At 46.8% G+C, this 21,070-nt stretch overlaps 1 protein-coding gene across 1 annotated transcript; it reads left to right on the forward strand.

The window, feature by feature from the left end:
• Positions 1-9,534: 9,534 nt before the first annotated feature.
• STC1 (stanniocalcin 1) lies at positions 9,535-20,813 on the forward strand. Its single transcript, XM_007093912.3, has 4 exons — positions 9,535-9,842; positions 11,842-11,984; positions 12,683-12,894; positions 19,042-20,813. Exons 1-4 carry the CDS (start codon positions 9,725-9,727, stop codon positions 19,310-19,312), a joined length of 744 nt encoding a protein of 247 aa, XP_007093974.1. The 5' UTR covers positions 9,535-9,724; the 3' UTR covers positions 19,313-20,813.
• The last annotated feature ends 257 nt before the right edge of the window (positions 20,814-21,070 follow it).

Genomic DNA, 21,070 nt, shown 5'->3' on the forward strand with positions numbered 1-21,070 from the left:
ATCCTACTCATAGAGAATGCGGGCCGTGGTCGGTGATCCCGAGGACTCAGCGACCCAACCGCCTGGCCCCCACTGTTGCCTAACTGCTTCTTGTTATTGTCCCGACTTCAGCTCAAACACCCTCCTCTTCAGGAATCTCCTCTGACCACCCACCCACGTTCAGTCCGATTATCGCCTTGAATGTTTGAACTGTGACACCCGGTACATTTGTGACTATTTGTTTATGTTAGCCTGTGGCTGCCACATAGCCAAACTAGTGACGTTAATGAAGGACTGAACATAATGTTGTACATAAGAATGTGCGTTGGATTTTCCCCCTCGTAACATGTCAAATGCCGAAGTAATATTTAACAACCCCTATTTTCTTCCTATCTCTGCTGATGTTCTTGGCTTAGAAACAGTGTGAAAGAAAAAAGTAAAATAACATGGATAATCCTGTCTCTGCCAATAATTTGCCTTTTAAACTTGTCATTTCATACAGTTAGGAAGCCGAGAGAATATACATGTACAAATTTCTGTCCCCTCTCTACTCATTCTTCCAAAACAAGCATGGGCAAAAGACCTCACCAACGGAGAATCAGCTATTTGGATGGCACAGAGATGCCCTTCTACAAAAGAGGTGCTTTAGAAAACTAGACTTTGGAAACTCTACCAGGTGAACACCCACCATACTACATATGAATGGGGAAAGGTGTAAGCTCAGAGCTTCCCCAGCAGTTTGAAGGAGCGAGAGCTTGGAACCCCTCAAGCAGTAATGGCTGTCACTCTAAAGGTCTTTTCTTTACATAGAGAGCAAGCCAAGAAACCACCACACTCTCCCAGACTCATCAATGCGGCCATTGTGCTCCTCCTCCCCTTTTCTCCAGACAAGAAAATAACCCTCAATCAGTTCGAGCCATTCCCTAAGCAAGAGGCAAGAACAATTGCAAGGGGGCAGTGAGAGAAACACAGACAAGGGTAATCCAGATAGCCTTGTTCTGCTGCAGTATTTGGGGCAGCCAGCAGCCCTCAGCTGTGAGTGCTAGAAGGAGCAGTGTGGGGAGAGAGCCAGTGGGGAGCCGAACCCAGCAGAGAAATTCCAAAAGTAGCAGCACTCCTACACATCTGGGTGCAGCCGGGCCCGACGACCCTGAATCATGGGTAGCAGCAGAGAATTGTCTAAGCTGGAAGAGAAAGACCATTCTGGAGCGCCCCTGCCCCTTCCTTCCCTGCTGTGCTCCACCAGGCAGTTTTAGAAGAGTTTGGTACAGTTGAACGCACAGTTTTCGGGAACCTAAAGAGAAACACGCTGTACTATCTTCCTAAGTATATTTATATCTGAAATTGAGCGTTTAAGCGTTCTTCTGTAGAATACCACCGGTCGGAACCATGCCCTCTGGAGTCAGACCCAATGTTGAGTCAAGACGCTCCTTCTTAATAACCCTGCCTCTTTGAACTTCCCTTTCCTGCTAGGTAAAATATGCATCATAACACCTGACTTCTCCCATTGTTTAGAAAATTCAATGAGATATGAGGTATTCAAGTCCTGTAGGCCCTCAAGGAAAGGTAAGTCTAAATAGGAAGGTAGCTATAAAGAAGGAGCTTGAGGCTCCAGGGATAAAAGCTGGTCCACAGCAGAACCAAGGTAAACTCAGAGAAGGTAAGGAGCTAATTGGCTTAAAATCAACATTCCCCAGAGTGGGTTCCAAGGAACACCAGTCCTGCAGGATGTCGATAAGTACTACTCATTAAAAAAAAAAAGCTTTCTGAATAATACCTTTGGGGCACATTGGACTAAACAATGTAAAAGCTTTCTTACTGCAGGATTTTTGGGTGACTTCAACATGCTGATGCTCATGGCGAAACCCTGGTGCATATTGTAGGACTATTTTACCTCTTGGAATACGCTCTAGGAAATGTCGATTTACACTAACGGATGCCTGCGTCCTGTCTGATAACTCCTTCATAAACCAAAGCCGTAGGAGCAACCTATTCATTAGACACTATAGGATGGTACCCTCTGTCTCTGAGCTCGTCAGGGCTTAAAGATCACCGAGAACGGGGAGAAACCTTGCCGGTTCCAAAAGAAAAAAAATACAATAAGAACACTGCAAAAATTTGCAACAGATATTTAAGTAAACGTCTACAAAATGCAACATTATACCCCTAGCCAATTGCTATTTAACACTTCATCTATAATTACATAAAAATATACTTCTGATGGAATATGAATGCATCATAACATATTTGCCATATTGTGATTCAGGGGCTCCATTAGAGCCTAAAGTTTAAAAGGCCGTTAGTTACCTTAATAAGGGCCACACCTTTAAGGGCACCTGGGTGGCTCAGTTGCTTAAGCGTCTGACTCTTCATTTCAGCTCGGGTCATGATCTCATGGTTTGTGGGTTCGAGCCCCACATCAGGCTCTGCACTGTGCTTGGGATTCTCTCTCCCTCTCTCTCTGCTCCTCTCCCGCTCTCTTCTCTGTCTCTGCCTCTCTGTCTCTCTCTCAAAATGAATTAAAAAAAAATAAGAGCCACACCTTTAAATAGATATTACAGTGTATCTCACACACACACTGGAGCTGGAGATGTTCCAATCGATTAAAAATCAAAGTTATAAACCAAGCCCCCGGCATGACATCTGCAGTCAGATTCAGTCACTTAACAGTGAGATAGGTTGGGGGTTCCCCCTCCCAACCTTCCACAAGCCTTTATGCCCAAGCACTTAGTAGAGTTTGGATTCTTCACCCTGTAGTAAATCCCTTCTGGCAACCGCCACGGAACCCTGCAGCAAGGCACAGCTCCTTGTCAGGAAATCAACCCCTCCCTGTGAAAAGCCATTCAGGACACCGATTTTAACAGCGGATGGCTTTGCCTTCACGGCTTCTAGAGGAGCGTGGTGCTTTCCGTGGTTCTTCCCAATTCATGGCAAAGGCCACATTTTAGGGAGTGAGAGGGAAAGGGGTTTGAGAGGGGCTGAAAGACAATCCCAGTTTCTAAAGAGACTGCATTTGTTTGAAAGAAGACACACAAGGAGAGGTACAAAGTCTCAGTCTTGTCACCCCATGGAAGGCAGCTTTTCACTTCCTGCTCAGTCAGCCTGAAGTCTGCTGTCAGTGATTTAAACACCAAACGAAGGACAAAATGCCCCCCCCAGACACACACACACACACACACACACACACACACACAGAGGAAACTGCCTTTCCTCTGTTAATCTACAAGAGACCACTGAAGACAATAAGTTACGACTATGGGAAGAAATCATTATAAACACAAATAGGAGAATAAGGAATGAGAATATCATTAAAATTTGCTGTATGAAAAGAATAAGAATCCACTGCTCCACACTACTGTGAGCTAAATTTCCCTGTCTTAGCACAGCGACTCCCCTGATGACATTTTTGCCCTTAAGGATTTCACCACTTCCTCCAAAGCTGTAACTTTTTTTCTCTCTCTCTCTCCCTCCCCCTTCCTATTATTGTCACTAGAGAGTGGGGAATGACAAGTTCAAGAAAATGCTTGCCTTGAGGCCAGAACGTGTTTCCTTTGCACTTGGATTTCCATTTATTCCACTGAATTTCCTTACAATTAATTTTTAAATGGGCTGAGAGAGTTCATTTCCCCAACAGCTGACAAAAACCGAGTTCCATGAAAGCAAACGAAATGGCACTTGGTGACCATTTTTGCTACCATTATAAAACCCTTACAGTATACATTCTGACTCTGCATTCTGCACTTTACGACTCTGATATAGTCATTGGAATATGTTGATACTCCCATGATACCCACTCAGAGCCAGGAACTGGTTTATCTTAATTGCACTTTAGCCTAAAGCATATTAAATGCAACTTGATTATTAAATGCATTTGAATTGCCACAATAAATTTCTTGGCCAGATTTCCAAACATCAAGTAAAGAAATCTATAATCTCCTAGTCTGGCCCCTTTGCTGACTTGCCAGGTAACTTTGTCTAAAGGCTGCTCCCTCTCGACATCCTCTTTTCTCAGCCAATAAACTAGTAATAATAGATTTGTCTAGCACTCAGGAACGGCTGCAAGACACTTCTTTATACCAGGATGGCATTTTGCAAACGACAAGCTGGCTTTAGGCTAAATATGTCAGAGTGAGGCTTCAGCACAGGTTGTTGACGTGGATTTTCTTAATTTCTATTTCACAAACTCGTTGGCATCACCCATCGGTCTCACTCATTAGGGCTCACAGTTTAACACTGTGTATTTACTGCCTTGCGTCCAGATCTGTGTCTCCGTGGCTTGCCCCGCCCTGCCCCGCACTGTCTGTCTTTCACAGCGCTAACACCCTTCCAGGCACAGAGAGCTTAAAGATGGATTGGTTGGTTAGCAGCGGTAAGCCCTGATCTCTCACTGGAAGGGTCTACGTTAAGCACTGAGTGGAGGACTTCCTCAGACACGTGTCGTGTGACAGGTCTGCCCCAATGCCTGCACCTAACAGAGTGCCAATGTCCTCTTCGCTAAGGTGTTTTGGGGGCAGGACTGAGAAGCAGGGGAGCACCCGTGCCCCCACGTCGACCTCCCACACTCCCCTGGAAGATTTCCAATACAGAACAGGCACAAAAAACGTGTCAGATACAGAGTGAAAAGCTATTCAGCCTTGACTTTGGTCCGAAGACCACTGGAAGAAAGAATGCTAAGTGGAAAAAGGGGTCAAAGAAATTTCGTTTTCTTCACTGATGAGGTGCAATGCTCACCACCACCTGGAAATAAAATTCCTTCTTGAAAACAAAGAACCCAAAGTCACACGTGTTACCACCTGCCCTGAACAGTTAGGTACAGACATCGCCCTCCCCTTAGCACTGGGGTAGGATAATTTAAAAAAACTTCCCTGCCACTTATCTCCCTAGTAGGCAATGTGCATGTCACGAAAATAAAATTCTCCCCTTAAAAAGCATCCTGATGGCCTGAAACAAGGACCAAGCTAACAGAGCCAGGAGTCACAACTTTTTTTTTCTTTCTTTTTTTTAAGAGCCATCGCCTTGCTGGTTGGTTCGAGCGCCCTCATGTGTCTCAACAGAGTAACGTCACTTTAGGCCTTCCGGAGGGCTAGAGGTAACGACACATTCAATGACACACAGTAACCTCTTCACCCCGTTTCAGGCACCTCTTGTGAAACGAAAGATTTTCAGATTGCCTCTAGGACTATGAATTTGTCCTCCCTGATGTAAAGTGACATCGTAACTTGTACCTGAAAGAACGGGAAGCCAAGGTTCACAGAAGCGGAGGCTAATTTCAACTTCTTGCCTGTTCTGGTTTAAACATGTTAGGTCATCCTGCTTATTTCTTTTTCCGCCCCCCAACCCAGACCGAGGGGCAGTGCTCTAAGCCTGCATACCCCCTCCTCCAATGCGGGGCTCGCACAACTGAAGAACCCAGGGCTGCCTCTATAATAAGCAAATCTCAGGAGACCAGCTCCATCTTCCACTCTATGACCAGGGGCTAAGCCATTCTTCTCTCTGGGTCTTGGGCTCTTCCTCTGGGAAGAGAGGATAGTGGTTCATTTCTCACAGATAAGAAGCATCTGCAGAAATGCCTGGCAGAGAGTAGACAGGCACCCAGTAAATGTTAATTGAATGCAAACCTACAAACTCTCACACACACCTTGCTGCTTTGTCTTCCTTTTCCTTCTCCTTCTTTTCCTTAAGGTTCGGAAGGCATGACTCAACGTTCCAACCATACAGTCAGGCCCAGAATTCCCAAAGCAGAATAACAATGATGCCCCAACCTTGGTCACTATGGCAGACCCGCCTTGATGGGTCTAGCACTCTGTTAACAACAAAAGAAAGATTTATCAAGAAACCATGCTCCCGGGTTCCTCTCACCAATTCACCATCAGCCATTCACCACTTAGCTTTAAGCTAGCCAAATCCAGCAAAGCTCCAGAGATTTTTGGCTTAATCTTCTCACTGAACTCACGCCAGCCTTGCACGGGCACAGCCAGGGCATCATCACCCAGCTTTAGGTGTTGGCAGATTCTCCCACCCACCTCTTTGCACTTTCCCTGCTCAGGGGCAATGGCAAAGCGTCCGCTCTCCTCCCCCCACTGCACCTGGGGCGCCTCCAGCTCACAAAGGCCAGGCTGGGGAAGATGTCTCATCTACTGGAAATATAGTCAAGTCCTCTGTTAGGTAAGCCTACTGCTTTCACAGAAGCCAGAAAGTGCCTGACCAACAGACGTGCTCCATATATCTTGTCAACTATAAACATCATAACCAGTGAAAGGGGAAGGAAACACCCTGATGTATATTGCCCCCATTACCATTAAAGTAGGAGACAGGTTTTTTCCCCCCCAAGAGCAGTTCGTGGAATAATTGATAATTTCCATTTTATTTAAAATAGCTTGTCCTTTCCTACTGCTACCATCACTGTCCAGGGCCTTATCAACACAAACATATTACTAACTGGTCTTATAACCTCCATTCGTTTCTCCCTTCCAATCGTCGTAAGTATGATCAAAAGATCTTCCCCAAACACTAACTTCAACACATTCTTTAACAATTCCTACTCAAGAAGGCTTGCTGACTCCCTGTTGCTTGCAGGACAAAATCCGAGCTCTGAAATCTGCTATTCAGACTCCCCCTATTGTCTCGTACCACCCCGGAGAAGTTACAAAAGAACCAGACATCACCTCCAGAGTTCCAGACTCTTACACCTCCAGACTCTTACATCACTGCTATATCCAAATCCAAGATGAGAACACGATGACTGTGGACCCTCAGATATCCTTGAACTGAAATCTAAGTAGAAAGGCCCAGTGTCAACTTCACAACTTTTCCTCTTTGGAAAGAGACTTTACCTTGGGCGTTTCCACTTAGACTCCAGTTCCCTCCTTTGACATTCAAGAATGTCAGAGATGGGAATGACCTGATGCCCCCCCCCCCCCGCCGCCCGGCCCCCGCCCCGGTTACATTCGCACCAGTGCGGCGGGCTGCTGTTGGATTTCTTCAGAGGATAGCTTATCTGTCCTTGTGAAACACTTCACACAGCCGGCAATGAACCTCCAGGCACGTGATAATCAATGAGTGAAATAAGAAGGAACAATAAATCAACATCAGAGGAATCACAAAACACATCCAGACACTTGTAGGACATTCTGTTCTGGTGGCCGCACCAGATAATGGGAAAAAGAATATAGATGGGAGAAATCATCACTCTACACCCTACAAAGCCAGTAGCCAACAAGGGGAAAGTGCAGCGAGAGAAACAAACAGCGCTGCCTTTAACGAAGAGAAATGGCTAAGGAGGTGGAGAATGCTGAGGAACAGAAAGCAAGATCCTCGGGGAAAAGATGCATGCATCTGTTCTCTTGTTCTCCCTCTAGGAGAGAACACTGAACCATTATATTTCATTACCATACATCGACCACTCCTGCCTAAAGCAGTGAAAACAATTTCTGAGCTTTCCAGATACGAACTCTTTGAAAAATGAAATAATCATAGCTTTTTCCTAAATTTGTAAAAAGCAAAAACAGCAGTTTACAGCTTTCCCACACTGACCCTTCCTTGAAGACCCCTTCATGAAGCCTTCCCCACATCGCCACCCAGCGTTGACCACGCCCTTCTCTTACCACACAAGGTCCTCACATCCTGACCCTTTAGGAAACACGACTGAGGTTGACCATCTCCCCAACTTGACTGCAAGCTCGACAACAAGAATCCTGACTTTTCCTTTTCCTGTATCTTCTTCTGTATCTCAGCCCCCAGCACGCAGCCCAGGAGGTACTTGAGAAATACCAACACTGTCACTCAACCTAAATGGAAATGTACTTATTATTTAGTGAAAATGTGAAAATTCCCTTTCTTTCCTTTAGAAATTTCCGTTTTCCTTTATTTCCTCTATCCTTTTTTCTAGCAAACTTGGTCCTTCCCCAAAAACCCTTTTTGCAAGGGAGGGCGGGGCCGTAGCCACTCAGCAAGCCCACTCCCCTCACACACACAGAGCGGAGACTTGGTTTGTGGTTAGGGGAGTTGGCGTTGTTTCTTCCACCTTTGAAGGTGTTAGGATTTAAACTGAAACCACTGCCTTTGCAAGATCATCTTGTTCCTGCCTGCATGAATCTCCAATGGCCCTTTTGCATTTACATCCTGAAAATGTCTGAAGGTTGTCTTGCTTAATCCCTTCACTGCACCCCAGCCCTTAATGTAATGCCCACTTTTTTTTTTTACCCTGATAAGTCCTCTCCTGGATCATCAGCCTCCTTCACAAGTTAAGGACATGCCTCAGTGCTGCCTACTTATAAGAAAATATGAGCTTCTATACCAGGCATGATTTGTGATGCCACTGTAATTTCCCCATTAAGTCTAGAGCTTAGCAGCCCTCTCTCCTACACATTCTGCTCTTTTCCTACCCCTTCCCAGTCTTGCCTGCCCCCTTACTCTCTCCCCGCCCCCAAGAAATGAACTGGTTTACCTAGCAGGTTTCATCTTGCTTCGGCCAGCTTATTGTTTCAACGTGATTATGAAGTCCCCTGGCTTGAAAACACAGTTTGTTAATTTCCAGGCATTCACGATGTCTCCCTGCTGAGTTTAGTGTGTGGAGGTGTGCATGTGTATACCTGCGGTAACTAACACTCCTGGGCGTGCAATCTTGCTGGTGACTAAGAAGATGGAATCAAGGTAAATTTGTGTAACTGGAGAATCATAGTTTTTAGAGATGGAAGTGATGCTAGACTTCGATGTTGGCATTTCACAGATTGGAAAACAGAGGCAGAACAAGGTAAAAGGACTTGACCAAGGTCACAGAGCTAATCAGTAGAAGAACGGGGGCCACCACTCAGAGCTGTCCTATCCCAGTCCGTCAGGGCCCTTCCACTCAGATGCGTCCCTCCTCAGGGGTTCATATATGTGAGTGAGAACTCAGGATGCCCACGTGCAACCAAAGTGCATCACAGACCTGTGAATATGTATGTGCCAACAAGATGGGGACAGTGCCGTGCATGTAGCTTACAACGTAGACAGTATGCAGTAAAATCGGACTGAAACGGCTGTAATGAGGTTCAGTTCGAATCCAAAGAGACCACACTCCACGTCCTGCTGATGCTGCCCATTCCCCACCCCCTGTAGATCATTTGGGGAAAAAAATGTATTTCCAAAAGCACCTTGTTGAGATTTTCATGATTTTCCCTCAGTTCGATCAATACACAGTCATCCCTTAACGCCATGAAAATAGCTTTTCACACATCCATGCACACACCGTCACACACACACACACACACACACACACACACACACACGTAAAACATTGGCAGCAGGTACTTTTAATTTGCTGGAAAATATTTCTAAGAAGTCAAACAGCTCCAGCCCAATGAGAGTGCCCTCCGATTGGCTAGCCAGACCAGTTGAAGGACCTGATTGGTCCCTGATCCTAAGGACCGATAAGAACGGCTATAAAATCCCTGGGTGCAGCTCTTGGGCCCCCAGTTTGCAAAAGCCAGAGGTGCAAGAAGCAGCCACTGCAGCAGCAGCAGCAGCAGCAGTAGCAGCAGCAGCAGCAGCCAACAACAGCAACAACAGCAGCAGCAGCAGCAGCCACAGCAGCAGCAAAAGCGTCAGCAGGAACAGCATCAGCAGCAACAAAAAATCCTCATCAAATCCTCACCTAGGCTTTCAGTGTATCCAGATCCACATCTTCACGCAAGCCGGGAGAGGGAAAGAGGAAAGGGGGGGAGGAAAAAAAAAACCCAACAACTTAGCGGAAACTTCTCAGAGAATGCTCCAAAACTCAGCAGTGCTTCTGGTGCTGGTGATCAGTGCTTCTGCAACCCATGAGGCGGAGCAGAATGATTCTGTGAGCCCCAGGAAATCCCGGGTGGCAGCTCAGAACTCAGGTAAGCGGCAAACCCAGGACCGGTTTCTCCCCCAAAGAGCTGTCCTCATTTGCCTCTCGCTTTTGCAACTGTGTCTGTGACGGCTGATCTTGATAATAAATGTGCTTCATGCCTGATGGCAATAAACTGCCAGTGTAATCCAATAGCCTTAGGAAGTGGAGCTCCTTTGTTTAATAAATTGCATGCAACTAACGAAGAAGCCGGGCGCTCTGCTGAGGGTATTTCATTGCATAAGCCTACTAGCCTGATTGCCTGAAATCTGGCACGTACCCTCTTGGGGGAGGGGGGGAGGGGGCGGGGGAAAGGCCTGAATGTTGGCATGCTTCAAAGCGCTCTCTATACTTTCCAGAAGCTGAAGCCGATCTTAAGGTGAGACACGGTTTGTCTGATGCTGTCCCCCTTTCTTCACCCTTAAGTCCCCATAACTGGACTTCCCTGCCCCTTCAGAGAACACACAGAAAGCTCCCTCTGCAGACAGATTTACCGAACCATAGCCCTCAAGGCTGACAAATCCCGGGCAGATGCAGAGAAAACCCTACACATCCCACCCCTGACACTGCTCCTTCTCTTCCTCCCGGCTTTCTCGCGCTTCATTCAGCTGTCCGTGCAGTGCAGCCCGTGGCCAGAGGGCCCCCTTGAAAAAGAGTATTTGTGAAATGTAGCAGCTGTTTCTTCAAGGGGAAGGTCTCGCTCTCTGCTGACTCCCAGAGCAGTTAATTGTGTATTATCTTGGTCTCTGAAGGAAAAGAGTCCTTAGGAAGCCGGTATTAACACCTCTGCCTTTTGACTTCACTTGTCCAGCTTGCCCCTCTGACATTACTGCCCCCACTCCCCTGACTGTCAGCAAAGATGGGATCGCAGGTGTCCAAATGCTGCAGACAACGCTCCTCTCCGAAGAGCACAGGTCCCTGCCCAGAGGAGGGCTTTGCTTCACTTCCTTTTGTACTTAGTTGCTATAGAAATGCAGTGATTCACAATTCGAGCTTGCCTAAAACAATAGCAACCCTAATGCATATTAAAACTGCTTAAAGCAAAGTTATAATTTGAACCCGTGGAAATATATAATTAGGGAAATGACTTGTAACATCCCAGAGGCTGCGGGTGGTGGGAGGGGGAGGGGAAGCCTAACCGAACCAGGCTTTTGATCTCAGAGGAGAATCCTATGGTATGAAGGCTGCAGATCATTTCTTGCCGAGCTGCTTGCCAGAACACCCCCCCCCCCTTTCTGTAGGAGAGAAATTACTTTTATGGGAGATCTTATCCAGAATGTAGAAAGCCTCATGCAAGTTCTTTGCGGTTTTCTTCCAGTCTTGCACAAGGGGTGCCTTGGCCTTGTTATTCCACACCTGTGTTTCTTTTAAAAAAAAAAAAAGAAGGAGAAATGGCTTTTAATATGAGAGAGATTATGCATACCTCTAAGCACTGTCCTATGGTGGGGGCTGGGGTGAAACATGAACGGACCAGATTCCTTTCTGCCAATATGAAGGTAAGTTAGCAGCCCTAAATTGGAAGGGTCTCCAAGCGCACTCCTTGGCAAATGGTCCTCTGCCATTTAGACTAAAATTCCATTCTTATTACTCCGGAGTGCGTTTTTCAGAAGCCAGATGGACTCCCTGGCCCTTCTACTTCCTAAACCTGACCACCAGCCATTGCCTCCTGCCTTCCCGGGCTTTCGGGCTCTAAGTGATACCCTCTGATGCTGGAGAGCTGTTTCAAGCACTGTGCATTCCACAGACTCTCACCTTACTCCTCCGGCCACCCAAATTGTATGTGATGGTGAGACCAACAGGGAAAGCTCCTGCCCTCTCCTTCCACGCGCAGGAGGGATCTGCCTGGCCTGCCCCCGACCCCACCCCCTCTGAACGGGTCTAGCTACTGGCCCCCTCACAGACGTCCGAAGAGAAGTTCTTCTGACCCCTTGTCCTTGAATGGCGCCCCCTCGACCCTTCCGAATCACCCTCACTGTTTGACCCAGATTGGATGGATTTGTCTCTTTCAGCTGAAGTGGTTCGCTGCCTCAACAGTGCTCTGCAGGTTGGCTGCGGGGCTTTTGCCTGCCTGGAGAACTCCACCTGTGATACAGATGGGATGTACGACATCTGTAAATCCTTCTTGTACAGCGCTGCTAAATTTGACACTCAGGTAAGCAGACCTTGACCCCTGCCTTCCACTGGCTGCTTGTCGTTAACAGTGTGCTAGACTATTGTTCTTAGGAGCTAGTCTTGTAGGCAAGCAGCTGTGCTTCTCAGCCTCCTCAACCGAAATCCCCAGCTCCAGCGTGTGCACGCACACTCCCGCGTGTGCGTGTGCACGTGTGCACACACATGCACACACACACACACACACTTTCGGCCAGGAAGCCGGTTCTGTACGAGACGCTCCCCACCCTCTAATGCACGATTGTCACACGCTGACACAGGTTATCTTATAAGGGAGGGGTGATGAGCAGAAAATCCTCGCCTCTTCAAGAGGAAATAAAAATGTTCTTCCAACAAAGAAGTTCTCACTGTAGGACCCAGCATACTGGCTTGTGAGTTGAGTTATCAAAGTCTCGATCCCAAGACAAAACCGCATCATGGCTACGTTCAAGCTGCAGGGTGGCTGATTGTGGGTCTGTCTCTTTCTTTCTCCTGCTCATTATTTCTACGGAGCTCAATTCTGAAGGTAGTCTATAAGAGTAGGGACATTTTTTTTTTTTAATCCTGGTCGTGGCATGCGAAGACATACAGACGGCCAGGGGACCGCGCCAAGGCAAGCCCCCTTAAGTTCCACATATTGTATGCCCCGTCCTCTCTGGGCAGCTCGAGCTAAAGCTTCTCCTCCTACCCCTTGCCTGGCAGGGAAAAGCATTTGTCAAAGAGAGCTTAAAGTGCATCGCCAATGGGGTCACCTCCAAGGTCTTCCTCGCCATTCGGAGATGCTCCACTTTCCAGAGGATGATTGCTGAGGTGCAAGAGGAGTGCTACAGCAAGCTGAATGTGTGCAGCGTCGCCAAGCGGAACCCCGAAGCCATCACCGAGGTGGTCCAGCTCCCCAATCACTTCTCCAACAGGTACAGAATGAGTCCGCTTTTTTGCACTGGGGAGGGAGGGGGGGCAGGGCGGTGGCAGAGCCAGACACAGAAGGGGGTTAATTGCCACAGTCATGATCTTATTTTAGCTTGCAGCCTTCCCAGCTTTTGCAGGGAAAATATGTTTGTGATTGGTTGTGACAGCTTAAGCAGCCTGGATTTTTTTTTTCCTCACTGTTATAGGAAAAGTCTTTCCATGCAGCTAATAGAAAGCTCCATCTGTGGCATCCCTGAGTGCATTTTCATTGTCAGTTTCTCACAATAAGCCTGAAGGGCATTGTGAAGTTTATGGACACAAGCTTTTGAGATATCACATTTGGCTGAAATTATGACTATGCACGGTACAGTTGGCCATTATAAAAACCCCGGTCAAATGTCATAATGCAGACTTTTAAAAAAAAATTTTAATGTTTATTTATTTTTGAGAGACAGAGAGAGACAGAGCACGAGCAGGGCAGGGGCAGAGAGAGGGAGGCACAGAATCCGAAGCCGGCTCCAGGCTCTGAGCTGTCAGCACAGAGCCTGATGCGGGGTTCGAACTCACAAACCACGAGATCATGACCTGAGCTGAAGTCAGACACTTCACTGACTGAGCCACCCAGGCGCCCTTTTTTCAAAAAAATTTTTTAATGTTTATTTGTTTTTGAGAGACAGAGAGCATAATGCAGACTTTTAAATCCGCATGTGTTCTGAGCAGTCCCAAGCCCAAGCACATATTCCAGTAGGTAGCCCAGAATAAGCCAGGTCACTTCGTTGGGGACTCAGATTTCCTTTGTGAAAAGTGAGATGGCTGGACTAGATGATTCCCTCTCCCAGACCCATGTTAGTTCTTTCTCTAGTCCAGAATTTCCTGGAACGATGTTTCTGGCGAGTGCTCATATTCTCATCTGAGTATTCTAACGTGACCCAAAACCCCGGAAGTAATCATATCTGAGCACCGGCCTTTCGGTGTTGCCGACTCACTGTCTTTACCAGCCGGGAGTGGACACCCAAGACACGAGAGGGCTGACATCCTCATTCCACGACCTACAAAGTTGCCCAGCAAGACCTGGGCTTCCCCATCTGCGATCAAGTTAGGAGAGGTGCTGGTGGGGCTGGCATGGAGGTATGGCAGGGACAGTGAGGCTGGGACACGTTGAGCCCTACTGTGATGCCACACAGCCTGAACTTGCCGCCTAGTCCTGAAGCACTATGATCCTTTGACTCCCCAGCCAAATCTGCACACACTGACAAAGATCAGTCCTATTACCTATTGCCCGGACCACCGGAGAGCTAACACGAGCCTCCCTGCTTAATCTCCTAGCCAGGTTCTGTCCCTTCTTTGGATAGCACCAACAGCCTGCTCCTCCAGGGGCTTACCAGTGATTTAGTCACACACATGTATACAAGTAGAAGACGGGAAAGGTAGGTCTTCCTTAGGGAACCGCTAAAGGCCCCTGACACTAAAACTCTGTAAAATTTCTGATTCACACCGAAGCACACGGTAAAGGCTCTCCAGAACCTCATGTCAACTTATAAAATCATTTGTTCAGTAGTGAGAAGCGACCGTATCCTTGGGTCCTAGCTGATTTCCTCAGAACAAGAAAATCAAATCCCACGTTTATCTCAGATGGCCTATCTCTTTATATTGATCTTGGTCTTAAAATTCTCCCAAAAAGATTCTTGTGACATCTGAAGAGAAGAAGGAAAAAATAAAATAAAATCGCTGGCTAATTGTTGGAGTCTCCCTTCACCACAAAAAAAAAAAAAAAGAAAAGAAAAGAATTTTTAGTAGACAGGGGCTAAGGACAAAGTATGTGTTTGTGGGGCAGCTGGCGGGGGCAGGGGTATGTTGGCAAAGCCATCATTGTAAGTCTAGATCGTTAAGGATCCTGTGACAATTTGTGACTTACAATATGGCATGCGACCAACTTTGAGGCGATGCAAACCTCTCGATTTCAACTGAGGTCATATCTTCCATTTATAAAGGGAGAGGTCGTATAGAAAGGATGATAAAGACTCTGGACTGGTGATCTTAAATATCTAAGAAGCGACTAGGAATAGGAGTTCTTAATCAGGCCACTATTGCTTTCAATGGGCTTTCTTTTACACCACTTTATCAGATGGCCACAGGAGCCTGGTCATGTCCCTTTTTCATCTCGGGAAATCACGCTTATTCAGACAGTGGGGAAAAGTGGCCATCTCTTGAAGACCAGAATCTTCATGCAGCCCTTTCTCCCATTATTTCACTTCAACTGGTTAATATTATTCCTGCTCCGAACTGTAGAGATTTCCGGTTCCATGCTGGGCTTGGTTTGCTCTATTTAAGCTCCTCACTCTCCTGAAACATCCTGCTTTCCCAGCCTCTGTCCCACCACAGAGACACATTAAGTTGTGCCAGTTGGCACCGAATTGCAAAGGGAAGTAGTTACAGGTTCATTCCACCTTCCTGTGACTTATCTAGCATGAGATTTGGGCCTGGGAGAATCCAAAAGCCTGTGACTGGACCAGGAGCCAGAACAGGGACGTTTTCCACGGGAGAAATGCGCTCGGAAGACAAAGGAGAGTTGGCTGTCCCCCTGGCTGAATTCGCAAACTGCTCTCTTAGCCATGAGGGACGCAGGCAAAATTGATCAGGCAAGCTGGGAGGCGTGAGGCTTGGGAAGAAATCAGACCAATCCAGATCCAGGGTGGGAAAACTGACAAAGCTTCCAGCTCTCTAGGGCATGGATAGGGAACAGGAAACAGAAGAATAATATTGATCAAGGGAAACAAAGGACTATTTATAAACCCTCACACAGAACGTTCCTAGGCAGTATGTGTGTATTTGGGTAAAGCATGGCTGAAACAGTAGCTATGGAGAATATCTGATGTTATTCTTTACGAAGAAAAAAAAAAAAAGGTCAGGGATGGAATTTTCAAAGTGGGAGGAAAGAAACATGCTTTAGAAGGTCCTTCCAGGCTGGGTGATCAGAACACTTAGCCCATCAAGTCCCTGTGGCACATCCTGCCAACCCCTATAAAGGTGAAGAAAGGACCCTTCTGAAATAGTTCTAACCCTCCTGCAGAGGATGAACCTAAAGCAGACCTGCACCATCCTTGTTCAATTAAGAAGGAAATTATGTATCAAATCCCTAGAAACATAGAATGTCATAGCCGGAGATGGGCATAGACTGTAAACACCTCATTTTACTGATTGAAAACACAGAGGCCCAGAGAGGGAAGTGACCGGCTGAAAGTCACACAGCTAGTGAATTGGCCGAGTAGGGCCTAGAATGCATGTGGCCTTGAGCCAAGCCATTTGATTTCTGCTTCAAAAATGGCAACCAGTAAAACTTGTAGGAAATCTCCACAATCCAAGTAGAATAAAAAGAGGAAAAAAATAGACTACCAAGGAGAAATGAATGAATGTGCCCCATGGTGATCAACAATTAAATTTGGTAAGTTATCTCCTCAAAGAGAAGGCACATCTTACCAACAGCTATAGTAACATAAACCGTGGGTACACGATGGTGCGTGACAAATACGTGGCAATCGCTAATTCAACTTGTGTTGGAGACACCATCTCTTAAATAATCTCACTTAGTGACTTCTAGATGGGAAGGGTCTGTCTCATTCATCCACACAATCCCAGAGGTCAGTGCCATTCCTGTGTATTCTAGCCCTTAATGGAGAGCCACGGGCCTAAACTGTGGCTCACTCTGGCAAATGATGTTGGCCTCAAGGCAGCCTGACAGGTTGACACGTTTTCCAGACTTGGAGGAGCGGTAATGGAGCCATGGACATTTTACAGGGAGCCCTCTTAGCCTGCCCTTGTTGCGTTAACAAAGCTCCACAAGAGAAGCTAAGGGTAGATTTGGAGGGTGTCACTAGGGCGGTCAGGCTGGTGAGGTCCTCATCCAGAAACACCAAAAACAGGTGTCTTATCTTGGTGAGCAGTGAAAGTAGCGAAAGGTAGGCACCCTCAAAGAGGGAGAGTAAGTGCTTTAACGAAGTGGAACGCAAGAGGCACATCTGGCCTTAAAGGGGCGAGGCTAATGACAGAAGCTTGGTTTCCTTACTGGGGTGAGACTTCGTCATCCGGGCAAGAGCCTTCAATGTCAGTCTAAGGAAAGGCCTTCTTCTGTAGCTCATTTGGCAGGGGCAGTGAGGGCGGGTGGGGGGGGGGTCATCTGTTGTGAACAGTTCTTTCTAGAAGTGAAAGGGTTTGCTTTAAGTTACAAAGTCCTGATTGGGGGCCAGGAGGGTGAGAGGTCAGAAACCTTATTCTCTAAGATCTAATCGCCCTGTGAAATGGACCCAGAGATCACGGGGACCCATGTCCTTGCAGAGCCCAAGAGTAAAGGGGTGCCTGGGGATCTATGTGGGTGCGTAGGTATCTGAAGCTGTTGGTGCAAAGTAGTTTATTCTCAGTTTTTCCAAAACCATCTTTCTCCCCATCCAAGTGAGATCTGCTTTGACTCATGTGCTTTATAATTCCGAAGGGCTGGAAAATGTGTTTCTGTGCCAGAGAATCCCAATTTTAACAACAGCTGGATATAATCCTCCCTCGTGGGAGGGGTAGAGCCAGGACTGTGTCTGAGACCCAGGCAGCAGGATTTCTCTTTCGTTCGGCCCCCAGCTTCATCTGCTCGCCCACGGAAGGGTGACCGCTCTGCTTCATTACCCGTGTTCCACTCTGTTTACCGTACATCCTTGAAAGGACCTCTCTGGGGGGTTAAGTTATTCTGGAAGGATGTTTGATCCTGTGCTCTGCGAGGTGAGTTAAAAATAAACAGGTTTCTTTTCATGGAAGATCTTGTGGCCCCAGTGACCCGCAGGCTCCTCTGAGGAAAGAGTCTCCCCACATAAATACTGGAGGTCACTGTCATCGGGACAGTCTCTTGTTAGTGCACAGAGAGCTAATGGGTTTTGACAAGTGCCACCTCCAAGTGGAGCAAACACGTCCCACCTCGCGTTGGAAAATTACCTGAACTGTCTTCCCAATGAACAGGACAAGTAATTCATACGCTGTAAATATTAGACAGCTTGTTCCTGAGCCATAACACTTAGCTTCAGGGTTTGGTATACCTAAACAACTTGCATCTAAAATGAAGGTGATTTATACCAAACCCAAAGGATTTTTTTTGTTTGTTTGAACTTAACCACACCTACCTCTAATTTTTCTTCCTGGAACCATGACTTATTGGAAAGAACTATTATGTCTAAAACTCCCCTTTTCCTCAGTGACCACGAAATAAATTAACAAATTGACAGGAAGCAGGCAGTGTGGCCCCGGGACCCTGGCACATGAGGGTTACCAAAAATAAAGCCACGAATCCTGCCTTCAATAAGTTCACTGCCTAGTAGGGGAAACAGAACCATCCCTAGACCATGCACTGCTGCCCCGTGGGATGCTAAGCAGGGATCTGTAAAATATCCAAAAAAAGGAAGAGGCCCGCAAAAGCTAGAGCAGTAGGAGAAGACTCGGGGGGAGTTATTGCAGCGGAAAACGTCAAGGACCACCAATGTTTCCATGTAAGTGTCCTCATTGCCTGGCATTCGGCCTTCTGACCGCAATGCGCCTCTGAAGGAAGACTGAGAATGAGAGCAGCCGATGGCCTGTAGCAAGGCGAGCTGAGCGTGTGATGGGGAAATTAGGTTGGGGAGTAAAACGCGTGAGACACCCCAAGGCAGGGGCCTCCTTTGAAAATAGAAGCGAAGTCTGAGTATGCGCTCAGGTGCACGTGCACCTGCACACACCCCACGAAACAAAAGGAAAATTGCAAAGAGGCATCAAAATACCTGCCCGCTCCTGTGCCAGTGACTCTTCATGTAAGTGGCCGGGGCTGGGCGCACCTCCTTACGTTGGACTAAGTCTTGTTACTACCACTAACCCATTGTACGACCTCAGACGAGTCGCTTTAGCTCCTCCCACGTTTGTTCCTTCTCTGTGAGATGATGATGTAGCCACTGAACGGTCCTTGTGAGCCCATCTAGCTATGCGTGTCTACGTTGTTAAGATTTGCAGACATGGCCGCCAGCTGTCAACCATTTGTGCTCGCACGCACGGTCTGGCCACGGCGGATGGCGTTGGCTGCAGCCCGGATGAAAGACCAGGTCTTGCCTGGCTCTCGCTGACTGACTGTTGCCTCTATATCTGCCTTGCAGATACTATAACAGACTTGTCCGAAGCCTCCTGGAATGTGACGAAGACACAGTCAGCACCATCAGAGACAGCCTGATGGAGAAAATTGGGCCCAACATGGCCAGCCTCTTTCACATCCTGCAGACAGATCACTGTGCCCAAACATACCCGCGAGCTGACTTCAACAGGAGGCGCACGAGCGAGCCACAGAAGCTGAAAGTCCTCCTCAGGAACCTCCGAGGTGAGGTGGCCTCTCCCTCCCACATCAAACGCACCTCACAAGAGAGTGCATAAGCCGGGAGAGGTGTTCCCAACCTCGCCCAACTAGTATCATTTTAAAGGTGTTCGAGCACCAACTTTGAGTGTACTGTGCCTGGTTTGATTTTTTTTTTTTTTTAAGTAGTTCCTATTTTCTATTCCCCTGACAGAAAACTGCATGAAACTAGGCTTCTGTAATCAATATCCCAACATTCTGCGATGGCAGCGTTCCCACAGACAGAATACGTGTGATCTTTCTGCCTCTCGGCAGGAGAGAGTACCCTTTTGATCACTTCCCTCTACCATGTCTTCTCCCGGGTCCCCTCAAACTACTCTCAAACACAGAGCATTCGCGTAAGGCCCAGTCCTTGTAATTGGAAGATGTGGAGGCCTTTTAGGATGGTTACCCCAGTAGAGTTAGCTGATGAGAAGCAACTTAACTTAAATGCATGTCTTAAACGCTCATAAAGATGTTAAATGGAATTCGTGTGATGAATCTGTGCTGGCCATGGACGAATATGAATGTCGTGTTTGAATTCTTGATCTCTCATGAGCTAGTATCTTATGGTCTTGATCCTCTAGTGTGTAATTTCCTTTCCAACACATTTACCAAATTGCTCAAGCCTGGCTCTTCAACCAGAGTTTGAGCCCGCATCTTCTTGCATCTAATGAAAAACAAAAAGCTAACATCTTTATGTACTGTAACTGCTCAGAGCTTTAAAAGTACCTTTAACAATTGTCTTAAAACCAGAGAATCTTAAGGTCGAACTGTGGAATATAAATAGCTGAAAACTAATGTACTGTACATAAATTCCAGAGGACTCTGCTTAAACAAAGCAGTATATAATAACTTTATTGCATATAGATTTAGTTTTGTAACTTAGCTTTATTTTTCTTTTCCTGGGAATGGAATAACTATCTCACTTCCAGATATCCACATAAATGCTCCTTGTGGCCTTTTTTATAACTTAAGGGGGTAGAAGTAGTTTTACTCAACATCGAAACTTAAGATGGGCCTGTACGAGATAGGAAAAACCAACAGGTTTATCTGAAGGACCCCAGGTAAAATGTTAATCTCCCAGCCCACCTCAACCCAGAGGCTACTCTTGACTTAGATCTATCCTGAAACGGCTCTGTCACATCCAACTGGGAATTACGGGAACCGAAAAGAGCATCCCTTTGGGCTTGGACCACTTACGGCGTCATAAGGCCTACTCTATCTTGGGAAGTGGCAATTCTTGTCTCACCGCCTCTCATCCGTGCCTGATAGCTCTGGCAAACTGATGACGACATGGGAGACTCTCCATTAAATCGATCAGGAACGAGTCAATCAGCCTTTGGGTCTTCAGTTCCGGGGACTTGGGGCTGAGGGGGTATAAATAACCCTGGGCTGTCCAGCCTTAATAGACTCCTCTTACATTTTTGTCCTGTAGCACGCTGCCTGCCAAAGTAGTCCTGGCAGCTGGGCCATCTCTGTAGGATCGCAAAAAAAAAAATAAAAATAAAAAAATAAAAAATTAAAAAAAAAAACAAAAACAAAAAAAAACAAAAAAAAAAAAGAAAAAAGAAAAAAAGAAAAAAAAAGAGAGGGAAAAAAGAGCTGGTGGTTTGATTATTTCTGCCGTGATGTTTACAAGATGGCAACCACCAAAGCCAAATGACTAACCTATCTATGAACAACAGTAGTTTCTCAGGGTCACTGTCCTTGAACCCAACAGTCCCTTAAGAGCGTCACTGCCCACCAAAGGTCAATGTTGAGGGAGAAAGAGGGAGGAGGGGTAGGACTGCAGGGGC

Source organism: Panthera tigris, chromosome B1 (assembly GCF_018350195.1).
Source record: "Panthera tigris isolate Pti1 chromosome B1, P.tigris_Pti1_mat1.1, whole genome shotgun sequence".
Classification (NCBI taxonomy): Eukaryota; Metazoa; Chordata; class Mammalia; order Carnivora; family Felidae; genus Panthera; species Panthera tigris.